This window comes from Phasianus colchicus, chromosome 1, assembly GCF_987193195.1.
Source record: "Phasianus colchicus chromosome 1, bPhaCol1.hap1.1, whole genome shotgun sequence".
NCBI classification, from domain to species: domain Eukaryota; kingdom Metazoa; phylum Chordata; class Aves; order Galliformes; family Phasianidae; genus Phasianus; species Phasianus colchicus.
Window position 1 is genome coordinate 66,708,055 of NC_143436.1, and position 13,254 is coordinate 66,721,308.

Genomic DNA, 13,254 nt, shown 5'->3' on the forward strand with positions numbered 1-13,254 from the left:
TGGGGATTGACTTACAGGTTTTGGTTATACATACTGCTATGTATCAATGCTATGTAAATTGACTTCTGTCATTAATTTTTATTAATTACTCTCATATATGTGGCATTTCTGATCAAACACTGTCTTCTCTTGGAAGTACATAAGATTCAAATAAGATTGGTTTCTCCTCTGAAACATCTTCTATGGAAAAGACTTTCTGTGAAGGTTTTTATTCTGTTTTATCGAGACAGAATTTCGTTCTATCTTCCTTTCTTCTTTCCTTTCTGTCTGTCTGTCTTTTTTCTTGTGCAGTCTTCCTTCCAAAGCTAAGAAAACTATTTTGGTTTATATCAGAATTCCAAATTCTGTTTCACTAAAATTGTGGAACAGTCATTGATAGAAAGAAAATCAAGTTATAAAGAACATAAAGAGAAGAGCAGGTGAAATAAGTGCAGGAGAGAAAATAAATCTTTTAATAATTGGTGAAGAGGATGAAAATGCTTATTCCCTGGAAAAGTCCATAAATTATTGTTTTTGTAGACATTGCTTAACAAGAATTTTATGAGAATAAGCAGAAGACAGAAAGTATTTGGTCTAGAAAAAGCAGGTAAGATAGTGGGGACTGCATAAAAGCAGATCCATGAGTGATCTGCTGGGTAGCGTGCATTTCAAAAAATGAGCAGGACATACATATTTCTGAACCAATAGAACTAATTTTGAAAATTTATATTCTACATGTGGTGTCTTATACTGCAGTTATTTCCAGTGGAAACAGTGGGGCTGCTTCTCAAAGAGCTGTTTGATGTTGATAATTGCTTCTGGTCCTTCTAGAGCATGGCAGAAGATCTCTTTCAAGAAAAGAGCTGATGTGATACTAATGTCTATGGAGAAGTTGATTTTGATAGTTAAGATGCTCCAAATCAAATCGTAATGCTTTGACAAGCAAGAGAACAATACATAATAGGAATAAATAAATAGATGGGAAATATGTAGAGCAGAACATGATTATTTGAAAACCATAGGGGATTTAGTCGCGCACCTGTCCTTCATGTTGGATACATGCAAAAGTCCTAATATTAAATGTGTAGGCAAAGATCTTCTAAAGTATGAAGAACAAGTAATCCAAAGAGTTGATTATTGGAAATGGCATGAAATTCAGGCTGCAAGTGTGTGTGCATTGGAAGAGACTTCCTTCATAGGATGTTTAATGCATCTCATCTGTTAGCCTTGATGTCAGTGTTGTTTCATTAATTAAAACAGGTGAAGTGACTATAAAAAGAGAAACATAGTAATGAAGTAAGTTGCTGGGAGGTAGGTAGAATTATGTTGTAAATATGGTTTTATTTCGCTACTAGAAAGAGGAAGATATGCTGAATGCCAGAAAAAGATGAATACCTGTGAAGTCACAATCACAGATATCATCTGAAGAATTCCTTCTGTAGAAATGAGAAAAGTTCCTAGGACAGCATATTCTGTGCAGATATCCTTCGTTATAGTATGTTTTACCTCACCTTAGCCTCCTGGTTCTCCAGCAGCATCTCTCTTGCCTTATTCTAGGGTGGCTGGTAAAAAATGAACTGAAGGGAATGTACTTGTAGTAGTTCTTTGCCTGCTGGAAGCTCACTAGTTCTGGGTGAGGTATGCACAAGGCAGCAAGCGCCTATAATGGCATTTTAGAAAGATGGAGAAACAGATATGTTATTCTAGAAGTTTGAACAAGTGAAGTATAAGACACTCGTTAAAATTTCCAGTGGTGCACCAGGGAGAATAGAGCCATAATATCAAAGAAATCAAGAGGAGAACTGCATGGCAGGAAATAATCAAATGTAATGTTACAAACTGATGCAGCCGGATAAAGCAATCCAAAACACAGATAATCAATGGGACTAAGGCACTCGGAAAACAGTAGTTCTGAAAAAGATTTGTGTGTGTTAAAAAAAAAAAAAAAGAATTAGGTATGAGCTTCAGGTAACAAAAAAGGCAGCAACGAGGAAGTAATTGTTCTTCTTGTAACAGTGCTAAGATTGCTTGTGAAATGGTGTGTTCATTTCTAGCCATGTTACAGAAGTCAGCAAATTGGAGGGATTTCAGATGCAAGAAACAAATGATTAAAGAGTTGTAGGACCTGATCTGTGAGGGAAGTCTGAGAGAAAGAGGGCTAAATATGGGCTAGTAATAAGAAAGTAAAAAATGCAAACTGATGCAAAGACTCTAACAGAGAAAAGAAACGGACCACAGCACTGGAAGAAGCAGCTGTGCAAGAAGAGTTGGGGTGAAAGGAAGCAAACATGAGGCAGTGTTTGAGAGTAGTGAGAGTGTTTCTGGTTTGTTTTGTAAACTGTGTACAGTATTAATAGTGAGAATGGGAAACCTCACTGTCTGTTTGAGGCATTTTGCTAGCCCAAATTCCATCTTCCAAACTTCCAAACTCCAAACTTCCAAATTCAAAACTTCCAAACTGTGTTCTCAACACAGAGGACTCAATTTTGACCAAACCCTAAATAGTGTGTGAGTAGAGTTCTTCACTGCCTTCTCCTCTCAGCCACCCACACCGAGGAATGAGGTGAAATACAGCTGCTTGGTGTGATTCTCTGTGGGCTGTCAGAGAACAGATGAGATGATCTTGCACTCATTCCCTAGCTGTAGATTGTGGTGAATCATTGTATGGAAGACAGATAGCTGGAGACACCCACCAAGTCATTGCTAGCCTATTACATATGTTTTATTTTTTTTACTAAGCACTTTTCAGACGGTCCCATTATTTAGAGGAGTTAGCACAGACAATGGGTTTGTTTCATAGTAAGAAAGCAGGTGATGAAATTGTTGTTGACGCTCAGTGTAGTTTTTCTAGCACTTTGAAAAATGGAATTGTTGTATGTGGCTAATAAGCATGGATTTTTACGGAGATAATTGTTTTATACTGCATGATTTCCAAACTATTAGAAGGATTTAATGTATGCTGAAGATTCTACCAAGCTGTTTCGATAAGTAGTCTTATTTTTTGTTTAGCAAGGTCTTAAGGGTGATCTTTAGTCCCCCAGGGAAGAGATCATAAAAGTCTTAAAAGTGCTTTTACAGAGTTTTATTTATTATTTTTTAAGCATAAAGATTACTAGCAAGAAGATAACAAGGCCATCGTAGTACAACATGTTCTTTGTTTTTGCAGGTTATAGCTAACATATTAGGAGTTCTCAAAATACCACTTTTGTTTGTTAAGTATTTTGAGAGCAAATAGATGTAATCCTGTGTTACATTCTTAAAATGGATTTTGCTGGAGGAAGAAATGGTAGGAGAGATCTGGTCTGAGGATGTGTGTCAGGAATTATGTTGCTAACCACATTTACCCAATACAAAGTGATTGTTAATATTTTACTGTTCTTAATACCTTCAATCTGCAGAAAGATTCGCAGACCTTTTGGATATAGGAGTGCTTCATTGTAAGAGGTGGGCTGAAAACAAAACCAAAATCTGAAGCACAAAATAAGTAGATGAATTGTTAGATATCCAGTATAAAAAGACTCTAAAATTTACCTCATAATACTTTCAGATGTTTTTTTTTTTTATTTTTTAAACTTGAGATTTACAGAGTTTGGTATCATTCTTTGATTTGCAGTAAATTGAGTAGAAATGGTGGGATACGCAGTGAAAAATACTAAACTTCTGATGTATAATTGGGGATGGGCTGGAATGAAGATCTGCAAAAGCAGAAGAAATGTTTGTCTTAAAGCACTGTTTATCAGATTGTGCCCTGTGCTATAGATAACCTGATAGTGGGATGCTGAAGATGTGCAGAGGGTCAGTCATTCACACTGTGCTGGTTCCAAGTCTTGTTTTCAGGGACCTGTAATGAAGTCAGTGGGAATTATGTGAATATATATTGCTGTATATTTTCAAAAATTCTCTTTGGCACCTCCTTGCTTCTTTCAATACTGAAACTCCTCGAAAAATCTGCTCCTGTGCACTGTGTATTACAGAGGGCGAAGTTAGAAATCAATGTGAAGCAAATTAAAAGTTATTCCTTCTGTGTGAATGCAGCCAATCAGTTTCTAACCGCTCATCTCCAAAGCTTGGAAATGCTTGAAATTTTCCCTTGCTCATACAGTTATGACAGCTATCCAAGTGTCATGGAATTTGGTAAAAAAAAAAAAGAAAATCAATGTGTTTCGGCCTTAGCGTTGGTTATTTTGGGGTGCTGCTTGATACATGAGAGCTCCTAGTTTCTGGTTGCAGTTGATTGGCTGCAGTGCACTGCAGAGTAATGTAAGAGCTGAGTATTCATTGTATCATTAAAAATGAAAATACAGCTGCTATGAAGCTTTTGCCCAATAATCTCTATGCTTTTTACCTCAATTATAGAAACTGTCCTAATCTGCAGGAAATGTGTACTATTGTCTCAGTTCCACATGTGGAGGAAAATGGTAGGAGAAAAGGAAACATGATATGGTAGAGCCTGTAGAGGAGATGGTCTTTTTGAGCTTCAACTCATTTTCAGTGAGGTTCATAGATATCAAACACTGGAAATACCTGTTAGTCTTCTCACTGAAACCTCTGCGGGATATCTCCTGTCTTATCAAAAAGAGGTCATTAATCAGATACAGAACTTGATGTCAAATAAATACCACCTGAGAGATTACCACCAAGAGGTAGTAATCGTTGCTGGGGAAAAAAAAAAAGTGTGGTACCAAGCCATTAGCATTTTAAATGGAGATCTGGATGGGACCAGGCTTTTCTAAGTCTGGTGGTTGATAATGCTTTCAAAATGTGGAACTTAGAGATTCAAATGCATCCTAGTAGTAAAACCAAAACAAAATGTAACGAGTATATTTCATTGGACTCTAGCATGATCAGAACCAAAAGAAGAAAATGTGTCTCTGTTTAGTGTGTTCAGTCTCCCTGATTCAGGTAAAATGCTTACTTCTCTGCCATGATGATCTCTTCAGTTGACTCTTCAGCCCCATTCATCAACTTCTGCGCTCCCCATTACATTTCAGTTCCTCCTCATTAAAATCTCTGTCCTAAGGAAAGAAAAAAACACAACACCTGCATAAGAATAACTATCAGTTTGCATGGCTCTGATTGCAGAACCAGAGCCTGAGGATGTACATCTTTCTAGGTTTGATTATGTAACACCTTTCAACATCTCCTTTGTCCCTCCTCAGCTGGTTCACTTCTCAATTCCTAATTTCTAATGGTGTGTTTATCTGCTCCTGGTTTTTTTTTTTCTTTTTTTTTTTCTTCTTTTTTTTTGTTTATTTCAATGTCTGTGCCTTTTTACATACTGTCTCCTCTTCCTCTCCATATTCTCCATTGTTTCTTTTACATCTCCTTGGGGATCGTTCTTTTCGATCACTGATGAGTAACTTTGCTCTATGAAGTAAGCAAATAGACACAAGACCTATTTAAATGTAAGGTAGAAGCGTAGAAATTCTACAGTGTAGAAAGAACTGTGTCCACTGGGATGCTTTGAGGAACATATATTTCATCTTCCTGAAGGTGCCAGGTTGCCAGCCACCACAAACCACATAGGATTATGATAATGTCTGCACAACAGCCCTATGGCACAGAACACAGGAGGGGAGAATTTTCAGAATCACTTAAGTGATTTAGAGATATGATGCCCATTGAAAGCTGATGGTACTTGTGCTGCTAAAGTTAATTACGTTAATTAAGGCAAAAATCCTAAATAGAAGGGTAAGAGAAAATAAAAGATCATTCTCGCATTGTGAATATTGTATGTATGTTTTGTATCTTTAAACCTTTTTAAAAATAGTGGAAATGTCAAGTCTTGTTTTTCTGTTAATTACTGGTGGACCTCCTGTGGGCACTAGGAGTGTTTTATAGCATTCAGATTTTCACCTGAAGTGGTTACATTGCTAGATCTTTAATATAAGCTTTTAGGGAATTAATATCTATTAACTAAAACAAAAATAAATAGCAAATGGAACTAATCTGCTTAAAAATCATTTGTTTTCAAAAGTGTGAAGCATTCTGGTTTTTGATTGTCTTGTGTCACACTCTTATCAGCTTTCTGGTCACTATGGAGACTATAAAACTGTGTAATGTAAAAAGCAGAGCAAAAAAAAAAAAAAGCTTTCATGTCTTCTTTACACATTATAAAAGAGCAAAGATTGGGCAAAATTCCAGCTTTGAAAAAAGAACCTGTTGGGTAGCTTCTGGGATCACAGGCTTCTTAAAATCAGACAATATCAGTGTTAGTTTTAAAGACTCAAGTATTTTATTCCAGGTGTTCTTGGCTGCAAAGCCAAGAGCCTGATTCTCATACTTTTTTTTCTTTTCTTTTTTTTTTTTTTTTTCTGCAGATGCTGTCTCCTTGCATACCATATGGTGATAATTAACAGTTTCAGACTTAGTTTAGGGTTGTCTTCTGCTTCGAATATCAGTTGGTTTGGGACAAAAATTTAGTGTCACAGAAACACAGTTGGTTTGAGTGTAATTGCAGACGGCAATAAAGTGCTTGTCTAGATGAGATGGAGAAGCTGAGACCAGTTTGGAGCATTAAGTGATGCTTTGGAAATCTCACTAAGAACAACCTATTTCTTTTCATTAGGCATTTTGCTCTCTCTTTTTAGAGTTGGAATTGGTCTCTGCTGGACCCAGGGAAAATCTGAAAGATACAGTTGGAATGAATAGGATCCTTTAACAGCAAAATGTTTGCACTTTTTATGAGAGCAAGGGTAACATTGTGTAATCTTTAAAAAAGATATTGCTCAGTGAGGATAAGTCCATTGTCCAGTGACATGACTTTTCCTGTCAATCACAAAGGTGACAAGGGGGCTAGATTAAGTAAAGCTTGCTCAAGATTAACAAAGGAAGATTATTGACCTCATCCCAAAAGGGCAGAAGCCTGTTTTATCATTAAACCTTGGAAGAGTTATTTCCTTCATAGGTGGAAAGCTGTTTGGCGATACAGCAGCAACTCTCTTGCAACTGAGCAGGTCTTTCTCTGGGTTCTAGCTTGAGAGGGAGGCAGAAGACAGAAAGCGTGTTCTGGTCCTTTTTGTTATTGTGGGGAAAAGAAGGTACTGGCTTGTCTCAGCCAGCAGGATCTCTCTAGGTCTGTCGACCATTCCGAAGTGGGAAAACCAAGAAGCAACAGCATCAGGTGTGGGTGAGTATAGTCCCAGGGCAGGGTTTTGGGACATGTAGTGCCAGCTTGCATTAGCAGAGAAATTTGCAGCATAAATGAGCAACCATCTCTATCCATGGAGCAGCTGCTGACTGCATCAAACCACTCTGGGATTAACGGAGCCAGAGGCTGCAGTGTAATCACACTTGAACAGGTGAAATGGTTGCAGCTGAGGGAAATGTGATGGGTTTTTTTACCCCTTTTGGTGACTGAGCTGGAGAGCTTTGTGTGGCTTTATGGAATTCATTTTAACATGCCACTAGTAGATACTCAGGTCCTTTAATACCATTTGTTACAGCGTTGTTGCTTTCCTCTCAGGTAACTAAAAAAAAGTTGTGTAAATGTATTCTCTCAGAAAAGGAAACTTAAATCTCACTTGTTAGGGGGACCTTCGTTCTAGGGGATAAAGGTTGGGCTGTTGCTGGGATAGTTTTCCTGCCATTAAGGATTTCTCTGGATGTTTTCAGGGGGAAACTCATGTCCTTCATTTCAGAGGAGCTTCCTTGCTAAAAGTTTTTTAGCTTTATATAACCATAAGATGAGTAAGTTTTATTTGGAAGTATACTGTTTTGTTGGATTGGGGTTTTTTTGTTTGTTTTGTTTTTTTGTTGTTACAGTCCAGAATCCCTGAAATTCCTTTTTTACTACCTCCAATAATGACTTAAGAAAGAGCAAAATGAACCAAGGGGCTGTAAAGTGAAAGCCAATAAAATAGCTGAGCGTTTCAGATGGCTGTTCTGAATGACAATAAAAGAACCATGGACAAGTGGGGAAGGCACGTTCTTGAGCTGATATGCTAGAATATACGTGTTGGACTCTCATCACCACCAGTAGCTGATGTGTACACTCGTCCCCTGCTAAGGAAAGGAGAGGATTCCTCTTAGATTGCAAATCACGCAATGAATGTGTGATTGCTACAGATCTTCTTGAATGAATAATTCACTGGTGTACTGTAATTTAGCCCACTGAGATGTGATTGCAGCTGTTCCCCTACTGTATATGTTTTGATTAAGTGGAGTGTATGTTAAATCTCACAAGTGTATAAATAGCCCACATATGTGATACGGACACACTGCATACATGCTCACATAACAGCAGTCTAGGAAAATAATTTGCTTTGGAGTTGACTAGTTAGATATATTGTTGAATATATAATTTATCTTCTAAAAAGTGCTCAGGGCACTTTCCTTTTCTAGCCATCCAGCTATAGAGTCTTCTTAATGGTGATTCTGTGTAAATGCTTTGAGTTTGCAATTTCAAGACCTTTACTATGCAAGGAAATAGTTGCTTTGTGCCTATTTCATAGATAGGAAATTGAAATGCAGAAACAAAAGTGACTTTTCACATAGTTGCAGAGAACATTTCAAAGAACAAGAAACTGAGTGTACTCACGGACTGCACTTCTGTCCTTGCCCTGCACAATTCCTCTTCCCCAGAATGGAGACAGCAAATTTTTAGAGATCCTAAAAGTACTGACGGGGTCCATTTCAAAGCCAAGCAGTTTGAGAGTTCAAAGATCACCTTCTATTAACTTGCATGTCCCCCCAGACCTTATGTACTTATCTCTCTTCTCTTATAATGAACTTGTCATATATACAGAATTTCTATGTATGAAAACACTTACCTGTACACAAAATGTGCGTAGAAACCACAGTGATAATTTCTGAGATTTAGGCAGCTGTTGTAATTCCTTTGTGTTCGTGTCCAGAGTGTGACATATAGAGAAGCACAAGTGTGTGTCTTCGGTGCCCGTTCTGATGGCTGATAGCTGGGAAAACAAGGAACTCTATTTTTTCTATAAATAATTGATGGCATAGGTGGATTTAAGAACTGTAACTAAGGATGGTATTTGGCTTATCTGTCTTTGAAGTGTGAACCAGAAAGCAGCTTTCAGGATATTTCCTCTTTTGGCGTTGCTCGTAGGAAAAAAAGTATTACTTGATGAAAATGGGTTTGAATGTTAAAGTCAGAGATCCTCAAGTTCACTATTTTGCTCATCTAGATCAGGATTAAAAAATACTGTTTCCTCAGGTTTATACATTAAAACAACACCACCAACAACATTCAACTACGACTCACTTTTGACATTCACTGTTCAGAACTAATAATATTTCAGTTGTGTGACAAAAGTGGAGGGAGTTTCCAGAAAAAGAAAAGCATTTCTGTTGAGTTGGAAATTTTTGGGGGGCCTGGTCAAAAGCTCATTGACGTCAGTAGAAAGTCTCTCATTAACATCACTGGGTTTGGCTTTTGGGGCATATGACGGCCCAGATTGTAATCTCAGCTAAATCCGATTCTGTTAGGGAATTTATTCACTAGTATAACACGTTCAAGCTGCTCAAAATTGTTTGCACTAAAAGTTTTCTTAACCAGCAGTAATCTTTCTGCCATTCTTAACCAGCAGTAATCTTTCTGCCATTCTTAACCAGCAGTAATCTTTTTGTCAAAATGAAGTAATCTTTGAAAAACAAATGCATTGTTTATATCTTCCATGTTGCTTTATTCGAATTTTATTGAGATCTTTTTTTAGCAATTTATGTTCTACTCATGAAAAACCTCATTTTTTTTACTGTAACATTGAGGTTTAGGAAACTAGAGATAATAAAAATTAGTCAGGGAAAAAATAAAAAGGTAAAAATGTAACACAAATCATTAAAAATGGAAAATGTCTGTCCTTCATTCTCTGTAAAATAAAAACAATGTGAAAATTACTAAGACACTTTCAACCAACTTTGTAATTCAGATCACGAGATGATCCAATGACTTTTTCAGAAATAATATTAATTAAACATCTGGAATGCAAAGACGTAAGGAAATAAGATAAAATAATGAAAAAAACAAAAGTCTTGAGAATCTGATCAAAATAAAATCTGTTAGTGTTTGCAGTGTGTGTTATGTAGCGAGCTTTGTTTAGAGACACTGGCCTAAGTTTTGCAAGGTAGATGGCATGTGTTAGCAGAGGAAAAAAAGGGTTTTAGAAATGTGTACAAAAGGATATAAGAGATAAAAGGGAAAAGGAATATGGGCAGAGAACATTACTTTATGTTGGAGGAGGTGTGGAGGGGGACACTCTCACGTTAATGAAGGCGAGTTTGAAGATCTGGAACCAGTTTTGGTTTCCATTAAAATTAATGAGTAGACCTCTGTGGACTCTCACGTGAGGAGGATTGTGTGTATATTCTGGGAAGCCATAGAGTTTTGTCACTGTGCCGCCAGTGCAAGTCATTAGGCCACCTTTGTGAAAAATATTGTCTCTACAAGAAATGAAGGTGTAAGAAGAAAGAGAGAAATAGAAAATCAGAAGACAGAAAACAATTGCTTCATCCCTTAGAGATAGGAGAACTACTTGAACTGTGTATTAAAATAAATCATATGATGAAGGGCATTTAATATTTGATTACTGTTTCATTTCTTACAGCAGCTAGCCATCATGGCATTAAGTACTTTATAAAGTCAGGAAATTAATGGTCCTTGTAAGAATTGAAGATTTTTTTCCAAAGAAAGCTGTAAAAGAACAAACAATTAAAGGTAATCAATATCATTGTTATTAGGAAACCTACGAGTACAACACTTCTTGTCAATTAGGGAAAAACTGTATTTTATGTTTCTCTCTTGCAAGCTGATCTTTGTTCACTTCAGCCTGTAATCTTGGTTTATGCTTTATGGATAGGCTTTGTTCTGGGTGTTTTTGAAGCAATGCATGCTTTTTTAAAGGTTTCAACAGAAGAACAAACAGCAATGAACTCAAAGAACAAAGGACTGTTCTTTCTTACCATCTTTTTTTTTTTTTTTTTAATCTTTTCTTAAGAAAAGAAAGAAGTGTTTCATCTCATTTTTCTCTTCTTTCAGGAAGTTGATGGCAATAAAGTGATGTCTTCATTTGCCCCGCACAACTCATCTACCTCACCCTTGAAGGCAGAAGAAGGTGGGCGTCAGAGTGGAGAATCGTTGTCCAGCACAGCCCTGGGAACCCCTGAAAGGCGCAAAGGGAGCCTAGCGGATGTTGTAGACACCCTTAAGCAAAGAAAAATGGAAGAGCTCATCAAAAATGAACCAGAAGGTAAGGCCTGGGAAACTGGCCAAAATTTTCTGTTTTGTTTTCTCCAGATTCTCTGGATATGTACACTTTTTAATCTTCCTATTTTCTGCTCCATTTACTTCTTCTTGCTAGCAGAATTGAAATAAAGAACTCATAGTTCTTGTCTACATTAGAGATAAATTTTAACTGTATCCCATCATAGCTAATATTTTTAGCTTTTCCCAAATGAGAGGCTTTGTCTGACATACGGTCTTTTTGTCACAGATGCAATAGACACAGTATCCTGTTAACCTCCTCAATATGGGTACAGTGAACATTTTAATTTTAACAGTTTGGGGGTCATTTACATCACTCCACACCCCCCCAGGCCCCCAACATTTTTAGAGCAAAAACAGTGTTATCAGCAATGTCTTGTGTGTGTGCGTGTGTAAAAATATCTGGTAGGCATGTCATTATTTGAAAGGTAAGAAGTTAAATTTGGAATTTCTTCATCATGTCATTCTCTATTTATCTGTAGTGCAGGGTACAATACAAACAAGCTCAGCACAGGTTTTCTCTGTGTTGCTTCCAGCCAGCAAGTTTCAACCCAGGCATATAGGAGTCACCTCCTGAGAATCAGTTTCTTCTTGGAAGTCCAGTCAGTTTTAATGCTGTTTGTGCTCTGTGCAGAGACTAAGACCCAACATTTTAACTCTGAGAAGCTACAGAGCAACTTTAAATAAGATTTTCAGTTCCTGTCTTTTTGAGGTAGAATCAAACCCCTGACTGGATGGCAAGGTTCTCACTATAACCTCCATAAGTATCTAGTGTGCATATTTACAGGTGGATTCCCAAGAATCCTTAGACCAGTTGGTGTTCTGTGAACTCACTGAGCCTCATTCCCTAGTGCACAAAAATAACAATTAGTTTTCATTCACACCTGCCTGTCTTCTTGTAGAAATGTATTTCAAATGTTTAAAAGCCTGGCCCTCAAAGCCACCTCAGTGTTTAAGTATGAATTGGCAGCACCTACAAGAAAATTTTAGGAAAATCTGCATACTGAAGTGAAAATAAGATTGCCACACTGTGACATACATGAGCATGACGGATTGTAAATTAATCTCTTCTTGACTGGAACACACAGTTTGGCTTTGCTAGGAAACAAAGTCTTCGTCTAAGCTTTTTTTTGGAATATCGCATATAATCATAGCATTTCATTTTGAGTTTATGCTAACTTAATGGCCAGTGTCATGACCCATCTTGTGCTTTGATTAGAAAAGTTCTGAATATAGTATAGACAGGGAAAGGGAGACCAGACTTCTATTTGAGAGAGGAAAGAGCAGAGGCTTCCGTGTTGAGTATGAGGTTTACCAGCTGCACAGCTTCCATTGAGGAGAGGCCACAGACAGCCATGAGAATGGTTACAGAGCTTGTGCATTATCTCAGCTTTACTAAAATGAAAATATACAGTACAAACAAAAGATCTACAGCTTTGTGAAGAGATTGGAAGAGAGGGGAGGGGGAGCAACCAAATGTTGGGCTTTGTAAATGCATGCAACAGAAAATCTTTTCTTCCCCCTGGCCATTGTTCTATTGTCTTTCAAAGGCCATTAAAATGAACAGCAGGTTGTGATGAAAATTTCATTAAGCCCTAGTTAAATCATTATGAGGGTGCCATATTCATGTCTACTTACTCTCCATCCAGGAAAAAAAAAATGAATAGGAAAGGTTGTTTTTTGTTGGTTTTTTTTTTTTCCTTTTCTCCTTAAAAGAGAACTAACAAAAGTTCAGAACTTAGAAGAGAATGGGAAGTGGAACATGAAACAAAAGGAGGCCAGAGAGGTGAGCTGGCTAGGAAGAAAATTATACTTGCATAAGAGCATTGAAAGGTGGTGAGGGACAAATACATCATTTTGACAAGCCTCCCTCCCCCTTCTCTTCAGTCAACATGATTGTTTTCAGAGTGGCTAATTAAAAAATATATACTTCTGGGTACAGATGGCAAGACTGTTCTTAAGAGACTCTCATATCTCCACTGATAGGAGTCTCTTTCCCTAAAAGAATTACGTACTACTGCAAGTACAATGACTTTTTAACACTAGTTCATCTC

The 13,254-nt window shown here is 37.3% G+C and overlaps 1 protein-coding gene across 16 annotated transcripts in view; it reads left to right on the forward strand.

Moving 5' to 3' along the window:
* SOX5 (SRY-box transcription factor 5) overlaps window positions 1-13,254 on the forward strand; it is a 632,328-nt gene that overhangs the window by 405,405 nt on the left and 213,669 nt on the right. For all 16 annotated transcript variants that reach the window (XM_090146153.1, XM_090146149.1, XM_090146142.1 and 13 more), the window contains one exon: window positions 10,976-11,186. In XM_090146153.1, the coding sequence (XP_090002279.1) occupies window positions 10,976-11,186 (211 nt within the window). The remainder of the gene's footprint in view (window positions 1-10,975; window positions 11,187-13,254) is intronic.